We start from the raw sequence: 16,912 nt of genomic DNA on the forward strand, positions 1-16,912 counted from the left end.
TATTTTTTGACAGTTTGTAAATACTTGAGTTTTCACAATTGAGAAATGCAATTTGAAAATTTTCTTCTCTAACATATTCATTTTCATATATACAAACATTTCCCCAAATTTTATTAATTTTGTAATTGATTTGTTATTTTTAATTTTATTTACAAAGTCAGCTTTCTGGATATATATGTGTCTGAAATGTCAGCGTCGGTCGACCGATGGTGTTACACCAGTTGACCGATCAAAGTGGTATTTCTGCGTCTGAGTTTTTAGCTTATCAATCGACCGATGCCTTTAAATCAGTCGACCTACAGCACACTACCAGTTCGACTGATACATTATCATCAGTCAACTGATTTGTGTTGTTTTGTCAGCTTAGCCAACGGTCATATTATCAGTCGACTGATTCCTACCTACTAGTCGACTGATCAGGGATTTTCTGCATAACGACTAGTTTTGGCTGATTCTTTTGAGAGACTATAAATACCCCTTAACACTTGGTTTTTTAACTAGAGTTTTTACAAGGTTTTAAAGAGTGTTTACACCAGTTTAATTAAATGTTTTGGTGTGTTCGTTTTGTGAAGAAAGTTTCACAAAGAGAAGAAGCTTGCAATTTTAGGTTTTGAGGAGTTCCACCTCAAACATCAATCTCTACATCTCTTTATCTTTTAGAGAAGTTTTTCTTTCTTCTAGCTAATCTTATATTTTGATTCTCATATTTTTGTGCTAGATTGAATTGAGTTTAATTTTGTTATTGTTCATTGTTTACATACAACCATTTGAGCTTACGTATTTCACATTTAGTATACTTAGGTTGTGGGAGTGTATCTTTGAGTGAGCTTTATTTTCATTCTCATTTGTATTAGAGAACAAATCTTGTGTTCGTACTTATTGAGGGAACACTTTGTAATACACAAGAACACTTAGAGGAGTGGTTGGGAGAAGAACGGGGTCAATTCCAAGAGGAGTTGCTTGGTTGTAAAAACCTAGAGATGTAGTAATTCCAAACACTTGAGGAAGGTGACACGGGTCGGCCAATACTTAGAAGTGTATTGTGCGATTGTTAACATGTGATTGTAAACGTTATCGATAAGCGTTGAAAACTGATTGTGTAGTTGTGTTGATTAAGAGTGAAGAATCTCCTCGAGGTGAGGAGCGGAGATGTAGGGCGACTGTTAGACCGAATTCCGTGATCATATTGCTTGTTTTTATTTGGCTTTGGTGCACTTATTCTTGTATATAATTTTATATTGCCTATTATCTCATTGTTTATATCGCCTATTGCCTCTTGCTTATCCTTGCATACATTATTGAATATCATATTGATAGGATATTACATTGTAAAGTTTTAATTTGGCATCGATATTGGATTAGATTAGCAATTACCCTATTCACCTCCCCTCTAGGGTACTTTCAGTTGACTGTATTGATTTTAAAGGTACACGGTTCAGGATAGATGATGTAATCAACAAGGACCATTGAATTTGTCTTGAGCTATAAGAAATAAATCTCAGCAATTAAAAGATTATATTACAAACTAGTCGGTTGGTTAACCAATTGGTTTCTTACAAAATGGATTCTTTTATTGACTTGTTGACCTGATTTTTTCTTGATCTCTTGGGCATGTGAGCCACCTCTTGGCTTGACTTTTGGCTTCAATAAATAGTATGAAATTGTGTAAATTTAGTTCTTTTGTGTTCTTATTCATTAATTCTTCATTACCTATAAATTTAGTTAAAATCTCATTATTAGTCGATATATTTATTCAAGTAAAATAGATAATGAGGATATAAAGTGTAATAAAATGTGATGATCAATTTTCTTTTTAAGCAAAAGTTTTTAAAAGAAACATTTGAAAATTCTTCACCATGATCTAACCTTGAGGCCTGAATGTGGGAGTTCTAATTCTTTTCAATCCTTTTTGAAGCTTTTCAATTGAGCAATCGTCAACCACTACTAAACAATATTAGCTAGGAAAATAATCCATGTAAATCTAGGGAAATCATCAACCACTACTAAATAATATTTCAATCATTTGTAGGGATTTAGTAGTGCTTGCCTGGTGCTTGCTTTTGTGAGAAGATCGAGCAAATTTTTCATTTATACATGCTTCACACATCTTATCATACTCATGTGTACTAGATAGCAAACCTCTTACAAACTCCTTCCTTAAGAATTTCTGTAGTAGTCCCATGCTAGCATGTCTAAATATCTGATACCTAGATCAACATCTTCTCATCCTACAATCAGGTAGTTTACACCATCAGGTCTTATATCAAGAAAGTTTAACATGTGAACATTAGCTTTCTATTACTAGTGAAAACAGTTGAGCATGTCTTGGAATAAAAAATCATACACATTCTAGACTCAAATAAAACTGACATACCTTTCCCACATAATTGACTGATGGATATGAGATTGTGCCCTAAATAGTCAACATGTAAAAACTTTAAAGAGTTTTAAATTATTGTTTCCTATTTCATCCACTCCTTCAATTTTACCTCTACCATTGTTAACAAATGTCACGTACCCACCTTTCTTTTTTGTGGCAAGGCTAAGAAACATATTCTTGTTCCCTATCATATGTCACAAGTAGCCAAAATCCAAATACTAAGTGTTGCATTGCTTCGTAGCCCGCCAATACACCTATATAAGAGAAGGAATGTGTGACCTGGATATGCAAATAGGTTTACATTAGTTAGGGATAGTTCCTTTTTGTACCCAAAACTATTTGCATCCTACATGATATTGATAAATATCTCATTCTTCTACATAATGTGCAAGTAGTAGACGATGCATCAAAAAGATGGTTAGAAGGTCAAATTATTTCCTTTTACAAAAGAAATTATGAAACTCTTGTTTTTTGTTTAAATTTGAATAGCCAAGCTAATTTGAGCCCTTGCAAACTTTGATTAGAGTGCACCATGTTTAACCTTTTAAGCCTAATTAAAACCTTTTGATAACCTTTTGTAAATCAATATTTTTAGATTTGAGAAATTATTTTTAGATTTGAGAAATTATTTTTAGATACGATGGCCATTTAATAAATTTTAAATTTATTATGTTCATTTGATAGATAAAATGAGCGGGTGGTTGATTGATTAACAAGGTTCTCATTTTTAGTTTTCGAGATATCCATTTTTTTTGTTCACACATTGATTTCAAAGTAGACTTTCAAATTTTCTCAAGTAGATTTTTGTTGTCCTACTTTAGACCTAAAAGAATCTTTTTAGTAGAATTATATTTGTAAGTTTCTCAAATTGACTCAACATTTTAGAATATTTATTATATAATTCATCATAAGAAGGTCGATATACCTCATCACGGGTGCTTTCATCACCAGAATTACTAGAAATAGTAGCTTTTTGCTATGAGACAAAGTTTAGCATTCCTTCTATCTATACTTGAGCTACATTTAGGGTTGTCATCGCCACTCATGATGTTCCACAATGACACTTTGAAGATTTTCTTCGTATCCTTTTTTTCCTTTTTATTTAGAGGGCACTCATTCTAAAAGTATCCTGGTTTTCTGTAATGGTGACTATATGTCCAAGATTAGAATCACCATATCAATTTTTTCTTATATTTGTGAAATTCGTATTCTTATTGTTGCGTAGAAACCTTTGACCATCCTTCACCTTGAGAAAGGATTCGAATCTTTTGATGATAAAACCTACACCTTCATCCTCGTCACTTTTAAACTTAAGTTTGTCTCAACTCTACCCTATAGTTTCTTAGATTGAAGGGTAATGGATTTCTTCTTAGGTTCTTTGTCTATGTGTATTTCTTGATCCTTTAATCTCATTTCATATGTAATAAGATACCCTACAAGATTATCAAGAGCTATTTTAGAAAGATTTTGTGTTTTCTTCTATAGCTGTTGCCTTCAAATCCTATTCATGTGGAAGTGAGCGTAGAACTTTGCGAATGAGTTCTTCTGAGTGATACTCCTTTTGAAATGTCCTCACCTTATTCACAATGTCTGTGAATATGATGAACATATCCAAGATTGACTTGGAAGACTTTACCTTGAAGTTCTCGTATTTGGTTACTAAGATAGCAAGTTTTGCTTCATTCACTTGAGATATCTCTTTGTGAATGCCTTCAAGCTTATGCCAGATTTCTTTGCAGTAGAACAATTAGATACTCGATAAAATTCTTTAGAAGTGAGTAATAAAGGGAATTTATAGATTTTGCATTTTGAAAGTATACCCCCTTTTTGTCAACAACATTCCACTTATCCCTAGGTTTGACAATCATAGTTTTATGTACAATTTCAGTGGATTTATTATGTACTAACTATACCATGTTTCTCATATTAAAGTAAACGGATAGAAAAAATACTCTCATATAGCCTTTTCAATAAGAAAGGTTTGTCTTTTTAAATAACAGTGGTCAGTTAACAACATGTCCTTTAGGGAATGTTGTTGTTGTGTTTAGACTTGTCATCTATCCTAGGATATGAAGACTAATATTGGGGATACTAGGCTTTGATACTCCTATTGGGTCAGAGATACAAGTCTAGCGAGGGTGAATAGGGTTTCTCAACTATTTTTACAAATTTAAAATTTTATTATAGAGAAGGAGTCTAAATATAATAATATTAAAAACACAGAAGAACCACAAACATAGAAGATTTTACTGTGGTTCGGAAAGAATTCATACATCCACTCTTCCTTCTCTCGAAGGGGCTTTCACAATAAATGATATTGTGTGCCTGGATTAAAAAAACTCTAATCCAATTGGCTTTATAAGATTGCACCCTTGATAACCCTAATCTACTTTCTACATCTAAACAACCTATTAATGTGTGTAACCTAGATTCTACCAGTAACCCTAATCCTCAATCACAACCGGCTTGAGACGCCATTATAAACCAATCACACAATCACATGAAAAAAGGTTTAAATCAGTAAAATAAATATCATTTACATGCAATGAAAAGATTTTGCAACCTTTTGCCACGAGGTCATTCTACTTGATGGTCTAAGTGGAGATCCGGAAGAAAGATGCTAAAGATGAGATCTAAGAGCAACACTCTGATGTAGAACACACGGCAGACACGTTTATGTCAAAGTGAGATAGTCGCAAGCCCAAATGCGGGCCAAGTCAAAGAAAATAACTTATTTCGAAGAAACGGCCATAACTTTCAAACTGTACGTCGGAATTGGACGAATTATATATAAAAATCGACTATCTTGATGAGAAGAAGCCATCCAAACCGACCCCTAAGGGTTCAATTTGCTTCCTTCGTTTCGCCAAATTACTTACGGTTTGAGATATTTATATTTTTGTCTGTTTTTTACTATTTTTAGTAATGCTTTAGGAGCCTGTTTTGATTAGGTAACAAAGCCAATTTGATCTCAGATTTGACCAGTAGACTTTACTAGTTGTAAAAAGCTTTTTTAGGAGTTTTAATATTTTAGAAATTCTTTTACTATTTTTGGTAAGTTAGAGTCCTTGTAGGAGTTTGAGTCCTTGTAAAAGTCTTATTTCTTTTCTATTTAAGTAGGATCCTGTAAGCCCTAGAGGCATAACTTTTGATTAATAAAATTTTATTTTTTTAATATTTACTTCGTGGATTCGAAGATTGTCGTTGGTAGATTCCGAGGCTACTACTTTCGTACTGCGTCAATTGGTATCAGAGCTTTGTTCCTCCGATTCGATGGCAGGTGATGAAGCCCCTATTTCTCGAACTGAGTTTGATGAGCTAAATACCAATGTTAATCATATGAAGACTATCATGGAGTGACTTGTAGTGGTAATTGAGTGTGTGATACAGCGGGAGGTCAAAATTACGTTGATGGTCGCCAACGACGTGATCCGACTCCATCGACTCAATATGATGAATCTGACAATGAGGAAGCTAACTATGCAGCCCCACGCCATGGTGTTTATCGCAGAGACCATCGACGAAGGGAAAATTGTGACGCTGGAGGTTTCAATATGAAGATGGATCTACCATCTTTTAACGAGCAACTTCATATCGAAGAATTCCTCGACTGGATTGCAGAAGTAAAGAGATTCTTTGAGTATATGGAGATCACAGAAGAGCGTAAGATAAAATTAGTGGCCTACCGACTCAAAGGTGGAGCCTCAGCTTGGTGGGAATTTGTTTGTCTGAATTAATCTCGTCAAAGAAAACCAAAGATCGGAAGGTAGGAAAAGATGAAGAAACTACTGAGGGCCCGTTTCTTGCCAAGTGATTATGAACAAGTTTTATTTGGATAATACCAGACTTGCAAGTAAGGTGGAAGAACTATGGATGAGTACACACAGGAGTTCTATAGACTATCATCCCGCAACAACTTAAATGAGAGCGAAGCCCAACAGATGTCCTGATATACATGAGGATTAAGGATGACAATTCAGGATCGTGTATCTTTGCAATAGACCTATACCATAACAGACACGGTTAGCCTAGCGGCCGAGAAGGTAGAGTGAAAACTCGGCCAAAATAGTAAAGGATCATGGGCAGTTACTGACGGGTCACACACAAGCTTTAATCGTGGTAGGAATAAACAGTCTCAAACTATTTCTGATCAAGATACTACAACAAAGAAGACAAAGGGTCCAGCAACAACAGCAAAGAAGACTACACCACCAAACCCATATGCCAAGCCTGACCCGATCAAGTACTATTGATGTGGACAGCCTGGTCATCGATCCAATCAGTGCCCTAAAAGAGAGACTGTCGGTGAGGCTCATAGTTTTCATAGCCTAGCAACGTTCTATAGGAGATTTATCAGAAATTTTAGCAATATTGTAGCTCCTATCACTGAATACATGAAGAAAGGCAAGTTTAATTGGGGAGTAGAAGCGGATCGTAGCTTTGCATTAATTAAGGAGAAATTGTCCACCGCACCAGTACTTGTACTTCCAGACTTTCAAAAGGTGTTTAAAGTTGATTGTGATGCATCCATCGTAGGAATTGATGGTGTTCTATCTCAAGAAGGACATCTCGTTGCTTTCTACAGTGAGAAACTCAGCGAAGCTCGGCAGAAGTGAACCACATATGGGCTAGAGTTATATGCCATAGTTCAGTCTTTGAAGCGGTATGAGCACTATTTGATCTCGCGAGAGTTTTTGCTTCATACTGATCATCAGGCCCTGAAGTACCTTAATAATCAGATTACCATTAACCTTATGCATACTCGTTGGATTGTGTATCTATAGCGTTTCACCTTTTTTTTGAAGCACAAATCCGGGAAGCAGAATAAGGTTGTAGATACACTCAATCGGAGAGCTAGTTTGTTGGTGACTTTGCAAGCAGAAGTGATTAGATTTGAGTACCTAAAGAAGCTGTATGCAGAGGATGAAGACTTTAAGGAGATTTGGGATGATTGCTAATAGAATAAATTAGTCAAAGGCTTTTATATTTAGGATGGTTATTTATTTCATAGCGATCAGTTGTGCATACCTCAGAGTTCGCTAAGAGAGAAGATAATTAGAGACCTTCATGTTGGCAGGTTAGGAGGACACTTAGGGCGAGACAAGATGATTGCTTCTATTGAAGAGAGAAATTACTAGCCTCAGTTGAAGAAGGGAGCAGAAAAATACGTGCGGCGTTGTCCATTTTGTCAAGTTGCTAAGAGACAGTCTCAGAATATGGGATTGTATACACCTTTACCTGTTCCTGATGGCGCACTTTGTTCCATGCAAGAAGACTACATATGCTAGCCACGTTGCTAATCTTTTCTTTCAGGAGATAGTTCACCTTCATGGAGTGCCAAAATCCATCACATCCGATCATGATTCTAAGTTCTTATCCCACTTTTGGAGGACTTTATGGAAGCGATTTAATATTTCTCTTTGTTGGCCTTCTTGTTTTGATGATGTTTAACAAACAATTTACCACTAATGTTATTTGTCTAGTATTTGTGTTTTCTTATTTATTATAGACAAACAATGTGGTTGGAGGATGGATGGAATAGAGCTTCAACGATGAAATCCAATGGAGGTTGGCGGAATGTCGGTGAAGCCTTGCTATTCAAAGTTCAAGATCCAAGTTCAAGCTTCATCCGCGAGATTACCAAGTCAAGCTTATTGAAGATCAAGATCATTGCTTGGGTAATTTAGTTTAGGAATTTATATTATGTGTGTTAGTACTTTAAGCTCAATCATATACACACATACACGTTTTGGTTTTTGTATATATATAGTTATATATATACATATATGTTTTGGTTTGATAGTTTTCAAGTTTTACTATGAAACAATTGAATATAATTAGAAAATATATTTTTGTTTCATACTCATATGCATATATATGATTTCATCAATATCAATTTTAGTTAGTTAAATGAAATCATGTTTTAGTGTATTATATGTGTATTTTGATAAAATACTATATTCTTTGTTTATAGACTTCATAACAATAGTTTACATCTTTCTTCAAGTCTATAAAATCATTTTGTAAAGTTTCAAAAGTTGGTTTAGCCAAAATGTCAAAATTCACATGTTTACATTTTCGTGTTTTGGACTATCTTGCAAAATGATGATATTTTTCATTTGGCGATCGACCGGTCCGGTCGACCGAAAGCTCCATCGGTCGACCGCACCGGTCGACCGACGAAGTCTCTGCTTGTTTCTTTGTTTTTCAGACCTGCTCGCGGTTGACCGGATTTTTCGTCGGTCGACCGAATTCCTTCTTTCGGTCGACCGAACATTCTGTCGGTCGACCGACAATAGATCCGTTAGACACTAATGGCTATTTTTCTGAGCTGTCTTCTGGGGACTGTTTTGTTATTTTGTTTGGAGTTTTGTTGAGATCTTGAGTGGGTATAAATACCCAATTGCTGATCTCTTTTCAGGTAATCTAAGAATGTTTTAAAGAAGTTTTTAAACAAGGGTTTTAAAAAGAGTTTAAGCTTGTTTAAGTTTGTTTAAGGGTTTAGTTTAAAGCAAGTTTAGTTTTCACAAGTGGAGGAGATTATCTTCTTGTTTGGGCCTCAAATCTCCATCTCTCCTCTCCATCTTGATCTAGAGAAGTGTTTCTAAACTCATCTAGCAATTTATTATTTTGATTATAATTTTCATAAGCTAGATTTATATTTGAGTTTAGTTTAATTGTTTTATTGATACTCTTTGTTCACACACAACCTATTGAGCTTATTGTATTTACATTCATAGTATAATTAGGTTGTGGGATTGTGTAACTTAGAGAGTGAGCTTATAATTCGTTCTCATTCATTGTAGAGAACAAACACTTTGTATTGAGCCTAATTGTGAGGATTCACTTGTAATACACTTGTACACCGAGAGAAGTGTGTGGTGAGAGACGGGGTCAAATCCAAGAGGAGTGGCGTCGGTTGACGTGCCTAGGGAGAGGTTGTAACCGAGCACTTGAGGAGGAGGACACGGGCTAGGACCAACACTTAGTGTGTGAGGTGTGATTACATAGTGATTGTATTGTGAGGTGTAAACGTTGTTCGGGTGAACGTAGAAAACCCGGTTGTGATAGTGGAGATCTCCTCGAGGTGAGGAGCGGAGACGTAGGTCAAGTGGTTAGACCGAACTCCGTGATCATATCGTTTTGTTTGTGATTGCATTGGCGTTCTTATTCTTGTTTTCATATCTTATATCGCCTTTGTGTATTGCTCATCATATTACCCTATCACTTGTGTAGATTGTTTATTTTACCCTTGTGTTAGTTCATATATCCTTGCTCATATATTTGTAATATCTCATTGATAGGATATATTCATTTGTTCATATTGCTTATCCTAGCTTACGTATCTTGTTGTATTTTATACTTGCTAGGATAACTTATTAATTTTCAGTACGTACTGCTTATCACCCTCAAATGGATGGCCAAACTGAAGTAGTAAATCGCACTCTCGGTAACCTTCTTAGATCCATCTCTGGTGATCGTCCGAAGTAGTGGGATCTTGCTCTGGCATATGCTGAATTTGTTTATAAGTGTATGGAGAATTGAACTACAGGCAAGGCTCCCTTTGTGATTGTGTATGAAAGGTTTCTGAATCATTATCTTGACCTTGCTCCACTGCCTAAGCTTCCCGGACAAAGTGTTCATTCATATCATATGGTTAAAAAGATACGGGCTATCCAAAAGAAAGTCAAGGAGAAGATAGAACAGTCTAATACTAAATATAAGGATGATGTTGATCGACACAAGAGGAAAAAGGTGTTTGAAGAGGGAGACATGGTGATGATGCTTCTGCAAAAAGAACGTTTTCCCGTGGATACCTACAACAAGCTGAAGAATAAGAAGTATGGTCCATGCAAGATACTGAAGAAGATTAGTGACAATACTTATGTGGTTGACCTTCCTACAGATTTGGGGGTCTCTCCTAGTTTTAATGTTGCAGATTTGTTTGAGTATTACCCGCCAGAAGAAACAGCTATTCATACAAGTTTAAGCTCGGGATCGAGCTCTTTTCAAACAAGGGGGACTGATGTAGAACATACGACAGACACGTTTATGTCAAAGTGGGACAGTCGCAAGCCTAAATGTGGGTCTGGTCAGAAAAAATAACTCGTTTCGAAGAAACGACCGTAACTTTCAAACCGTACGTCAGAATTGGACGAATTATTATGAAAATCGACTATCTCAATGAGACGGAGCCATCTAAACTGACCCCTATGGGTTCGGTTTGCTTCCTCTGTTTTGTCAAATTTCTTACGGTTTGAGATATATCTGTATTTTTATCCATTTTTTACTATTTTTAGTAATGCTTTATGTTAGACCCTAGAGGGGGGGTGATTAGGGTCTTATGCTTATCTAATCTGATTATATGCCAATTAAAACTTATTAACAAATATATTCTTGCAAGATAGATATACAACTAATTATGAGCAAGAATAAGCAATATGAACAAATGAATATATCCTAGCAATGAGATATTGCAAATATATGAGCAATGATATATAAACTAACACAAGGGTAAAATAAATAATCTACAAAAGATATAGGGCAATATGAAGAGCAATACACAAAGGTGATATACGATATGAATACAAGAATAAGAACGTCAATGCAATCACAAACAAAACGATATGATCACGGAGTTCGGTCTAACCACTTGACCTACGTCTCCGCTCCTCACCTCGAGGAGATATCCACTATTACAATCGGGTTTTCTATGTTTACCCGAACAATGTTTACACCACATAATACGGTTTTCTAGTTTATCGAAAACTCTACAACTAACACACTCTTGTAATCCCACTCTACACCCTCTCAAGTGTTGAACTAGACGTGTCTCCCTCAAGTGCTCGGATACAACCTCTCCCTAGGTTCGTCAACCGACGTCACTCCTCTTGGGATGATTCCCGACTCTCACCACACACTTCTTTCGGTGTACAAGTGTATTACAAAGTGAATCTCACAATAAGCATAATACAAAGTGTTTGTTCTTTACAATGAATGAGAACAAATTATAAGCTCAATCTCTAAGTTACACAATCCCACAACCTAATTATACTATGAATGTAAATACAATAAGCTCAATGGTTGTGTGTGTGTGTAAACAAAGAGAAAATAAAATCAACTAAACTCAATATGAACACTAGCTTAATAAAATGATAATCAAACAATATAAAATGTAAAGCTAGATTGAGTTTAGAAAACTTCTCACGTTTTTATGTAGCTATAAAAGAGTATTCAATAGCGTTTCTATATTGCTATGACAAATATCTTTCATAGCGGTTGAAAAACGCTATTAGTTAGTTTTCATTCATAGCATTTCAACGCTGCTATTGTCTTACATTTGATAGCGTTTGAGTTACTATAATGGCGTTTCAGCGAATGCTGTCTTTCTTCTTTTAATAGCATTTCAGCAATTGTTTCCACTTCTTATAGCATTTCAGTTGTGCCTATAAACCTTTGATGTTGAACTATAAATAGCTTCCAATTATGACAACCATAAAAGCAAATATTTCATTTAAAGGTTCAAACTGATACATAACAAAGTTGTAGCATACAAGAAGAGTCAACACAAATGTGCCAAAAAACAAATAGCAGTCTTTGGATAATCCAACATGGAGTACAAGAAATTAACCATAGTACACAGAACAACAAAAACTAATTAACTTTGTTGTATTACATATGACTTGGGAGACTCATCATCTTCAGCAATTGAGTACTTGTACTGCTGCAAAAACAAAAATTAACAACACCAAAATTACAACTATACAAACATGATAAAGTAAAAACACATGATTGCAAGATGTATAACTTACCAGCAATTGAGTACTTGTCGGGACATCAACCCAAACAATCATGGCAATAGGTCCGAGAGGAACGCCATTAACAAGCATTTTTGAATCATTGGAAACCCAACGACCTTCAGCAACAATTTCATCTTTTCCGGTCCAATTGAAGATCTTGCACTTTATATGATTCATATTTTTACTCTACCAATCAATGAAAACAAACAAACTCGACTTAACTATTTATATGTAAGATAACTAATATGAGTAATAAAAGTAAATGAGCAAGCTAAAAATTATTTTACCGAATGCATGGATATATTGTCTTCATTGTCAGATTGATGACTGATTTGGAACACCACCTTATCAGCTGGCCACGCTATTGTCTTCCCCTGAGCTTGTTGCATACAGAACATATTAGTTGTAGGCCTCCAAAGAAAAGCTTCTGGTTTGTTTGGAATGTCTACCAACACTTCCATTACATTAGGTCCAAGATGAGCATGATTTACAAGCTCCTTTGGGTCACTAGAACACCAACGTCCTTCAGCTACAACCTCATCTATTCCACACCAATCTAAAAGCTTGCACTTGTCATTTGGTTTAGGGCACATACTCTACAATGTATCAGACTATAATTAGAACATAAAACTCTATCCGGATAATAACACATGCAATTTTCAAATTTTATACCTCATAATCGAATAAAAAGAAACATGCTAGATAATTGACTTAATTATTTACCTTAGGACTAGTCTTATCAATTTCGGACCCATTCTGCTCATTCTGCATTCTCTGACAACTCAAAAAAAATAGTAATAATAATAATTGTTAGAAAATCTAGTTAAAATGATGGAGATGTGTAAGGGATATAAATGAAAACCAATAAAAAATTTAAATGAAATAATGTCAGTTATAGAAAACCATTAGTCTCTTTGGTATATATGCTGTGAATGTTCAACATGTATCTGTGAGCAAGCCACTACCATAGAAGTTGCTCAGTTTTGCACATAATCAGGGAATTCTAGGAGCTAATGATACATCAAATATTCCTAAACATTTTTTTATAAAAGCCCTCAGACATGACATACAACTCGAAGATGTGGAAGCTTCATGAAAGAACATTACAAATCTTACAATTTGTTCCCAACCATACTCAAGTTTACCTAGGTCAACTCCAAATTCCTATCGAAGATAACTATAAGCATGAAGGACCATACCATAAAAATGTATAACTGTATATGAAATGTTGTTTGGAACTAATACGTTTTTGGTGAATTTTCTTTCGACATTACAGGAGTCTTACAGCCAGGAATTTGAAATTCAGAACAGAAACTTCTTGAAGATACTGACAGAAGATCACCATGCTTCAGTGAAGAGTCGGCCCAAGAACTAGAGCTGCCAGGGATATCACGTGCAACTAATCCTTTTAATGCTGTTTGCTATAAATGAAAAGACCAGTCAAGCAGGATTCACACATTAAAGGATTTCAAGTGTAAATGAACTGCAAGGGCTAGCCAGTTTAATGATTACCATATCAACTTTTGCAGAATCTGAAGACTTCTCATTTCCCAAATGAATCTCAACAACATTGCGCAAGGCACTCAGACTACATTTTTCAATCTTCCGAAATCCTTGTTCACCACTTTCTTTGGCAGACGAGTCAGGACGTCCCACATCATTAAGAATGTTAGCCTTATCACTGAGGTTGAACATCGAAAGTGTATAATAAGCAGTAGGAAACATAAACCTTGCTTGTGTTCCTTAGAAACCTAGATAAAGGAAGTACCATGGAAGCGAAGACTCATCCCTGGGAGGTATAATGGAAGTAACAGAAGAATCAATGACATCATGGGATATTTTGCTGACAGTACAAGGGCCCTGCTAATAAATAAAAGGAATAAATACTCACTGTCATCAGAGATCATTTAATCAGCAAGTATCTATTGTGAGTTGCATAACTGATAGCTTATGCACCTTTAAAGTAAAGAAAAATTTAATGGTATCTTAACCAATGATATCCCACAAAAACTCAATTTAAAAAAAAAACCCAAAGAGAAAACCTGCACATGGTTTTTTTTGTTCGAAACGTGTATTTGTCTCCTCATTTCATTTCCTAATAGCCAGGATAGCAGGGTTGAAGTTTTCCATTCATATATTGTATAAAACTCGTGTTAACTTACTTTAAAAAAAACAGACAGAAAAGCATGAAGACTTTACAGCGAAATTAAAACTAAAAGTAGTAATTCTAGTAATGGTAGCCCTTTCATTGTTGTATACACGGTGAATGTATTCTAAGGAGATCCAGGAGATGGTCTATGTCATATGATAGTCAATATATATATATTGGTCCTTACTACATATGCTATGTATTTGAAAACTAGCCTAGGAAGTGAAAATCAAGATAACAACATGAAGTCGAAGATTGTTCAAACAAGATATATAATAGTTGCATAGGTGTGTGCATAAATGAAACATTTTATCACCGCTACTGAAATTGAAAGCTTTTGTTTTAACGAGAGGGAAGTGATTTGATATTTGAAGAACCCATTCTCATTATCATACCAAGTTATACCATTCGAATGAAACATATAATAAACTCAAATCATAAACCCAGCCTAAAATTGAAAACCCTAAACAAACTAATATGCAATTATCATTCAAATACCTAACAGAAAAACAAAATTAAACTCTTACCCAGTTATCAAATTAAACTCAACAGGAATTTCAAAAGAAATTTCAAAATTAAAAACTTACCCAGTTATCAAATTGCTCCCTGAGCTCCCAGTGCTCTGCATCACAAATAAATCACATATTCATCACAACTAATCTCACAAAATAACTACCCAAAAAAAAATCAAAAATCAAAAGAAAATGGTTTCAGACATCGGTTCTCTTAAACCTTTCAGATTCTCAAATTAATCCCTCGAATCTTCCAATAAGCACAATACAAAGTGTTTGTTCTCTACAATGGATGAGAACGAATTATAAGCTTACTCTCTAAGTTACACAATCCCACAACCCAATTATACTATGAATGTAAATACAATAAGCTCAATAGATTATGTGTGAACAAAAAGATATAAATCAAAACTAAACTCAAGATAATTATAGCTTAATAACAATGAAAATCAAATATGTAAAAGAGCTAGAAATAGAGTTTAGAAAACTTTCAACGCTATAAAAAAACATTTTTGTTGTAGTGGATGCTCAAACACCAATAGATGATCTCCTCAAGCTCTTGTAAAATTGATTTCATAAACTCAAACTCTCAAATGCTTAAAAGCTTCTTAAACAGACTTAAACCAAACTTAAACCCTTGTTTAATACTCTTTAAACTTGTTTTAAAAACACTCTCTTATTATTGAAGAGCTGAAGGCAATAGGATATTTATACCCACTCAAGACATCAGCCAAAACAACCTTGAAAAGACCAAAATAGCCCCAGAGAAACAAATCAGAATATAACCGTTGGAAAGCAATCATCAGTTCGGCGGTCGACCGTGAGAAACAAAAGAACAGTTTTGAAAAGCTGGCGGTCGACTGCGAAAGTCTCTGGATGAGCCACGGTCGATCGTCACGGTCGGGGGGGAGCCATAAAAAGACAAGCTGGGTTTCTGGACTGCAGGCGGTCGACCGTGACGGTCGACCGCAAACTGATATAGAAAATATACAGGTTTTGAAAGTTATTTTCTGATTTTAAAACCCTGTTTAAAAATATCAAATAAATTTCAAAACTTATAAAACTTTAGGAAATGATTGTAGACATAATAATACACATGCTAAAAAACTGGTTTTTAGAAAGGACCTCCCAAATGAAAAATATCATTATTTTACAAAATAGTCCAAAACATGAAAATGTGAACATATGAGTTTTGACATTTTAGCTTAACCATGTTTTGAAACAATACAAAATGATTTTGTAGACTTAATAAAAAATATATATGATTGTTATTAAGTCCATAAACAAAGAATACAATATTTTTACAAAATTGCATATTCTATGCAATATATATGAAAACACAATAGAGTATGAAATATGTAATATATAAAACCTAAACTACGTTACCCAAGCTTGATCTTGATCTTCATTGTAGCTCAACTTGGTAATCTTGCAGATGAAGCTTGAACTTGGATTTACAACTTGAAATGCAAGGCTTCACTCCACAATTCCGCCAACCTCTATTGGATATGATCGTGAATGCGTAATTCCATCCATCCTCCAACACGTTGTTTATCTATAATAAATAGAAATATACAAACACTAGACAAATAATATTAGTGGTAAATTGTTTGTTAAACATCATCAAAACAAAGAGGCCAACACTTTAGGAGTCTGTTTTGATTAGGAAACAAAGACGATTTGATCTCAGATTTGAGCGGTGGACTTTCCTAGTCGTAAGGAGTCTTTTTAGGAGTTTTAATATTTTAGGAATTCTTTTACTATTTTTGGTAAGTTGGAGTTCTTGTAGGAGTTTGAGTCCTTGTAAAAATCTTGTTTCTTTTCTATTTAAGTATGGTCTTGTAAGCCCTAGAGACATAACTTTTGATTATTAAAATTTTGTTTTTTCTTCAATAGTTACTTCGTGGATTCGAAGCTCTTCGTGGATTCAAAGATTGTCCTTGGTGGATTCCAAGGCTACTACTTCCGCGCTGCGTCACGCTCCTCACTGACAATCGATTAAATGATTTAGTTCTCAAGGAGGAAGTGATCATGAAGCTCAAGGGAATGAAAAATGACTTCTTCAATCAAA

At 34.9% G+C, this 16,912-nt stretch overlaps 1 protein-coding gene across 1 annotated transcript; it reads right to left on the bottom strand.

Annotated features, from left to right (window-relative positions):
- On the bottom strand, positions 11,934-14,957 carry LOC109833690. The gene is made up of 9 exons (XM_020401467.1): positions 14,917-14,957; positions 14,773-14,827; positions 13,949-14,040; positions 13,693-13,861; positions 13,455-13,601; positions 12,904-12,954; positions 12,468-12,776; positions 12,193-12,366; positions 11,934-12,104 (listed from the first exon to the last, which is right to left on the bottom strand). Exons 1-9 carry the CDS (start codon positions 14,955-14,957, stop codon positions 12,039-12,041), a joined length of 1,104 nt encoding a protein of 367 aa, XP_020257056.1. The 3' UTR covers positions 11,934-12,038.

Source organism: Asparagus officinalis, chromosome 1 (genome assembly GCF_001876935.1).
Source record: "Asparagus officinalis chromosome 1, Aspof.V1, whole genome shotgun sequence".
NCBI classification, from domain to species: domain Eukaryota; kingdom Viridiplantae; phylum Streptophyta; class Magnoliopsida; order Asparagales; family Asparagaceae; genus Asparagus; species Asparagus officinalis.

What these genes read in the sequence shown, in the direction of transcription:
- LOC109833690 (XM_020401467.1), bottom strand. Translation starts at nt 14,957, where the DNA reads ATGCAGAGCACTGGGAGCTCAGGGAGCAATTTGATAACTGG. An exon ending in GGTTTTCAATTTTAGGCTGG is followed by an intron (nt 14,041 to 14,772) that starts GTTTATGATTTG and finishes ATTTATTAGCAG; the next exon opens with GGCCCTTGTACTGTCAGCAA. An exon ending in TTGATAAGACTAGTCCTAAG is followed by an intron (nt 12,777 to 12,903) that starts GTAAATAATTAA and finishes GATACATTGTAG; the next exon opens with AGTATGTGCCCTAAACCAAA.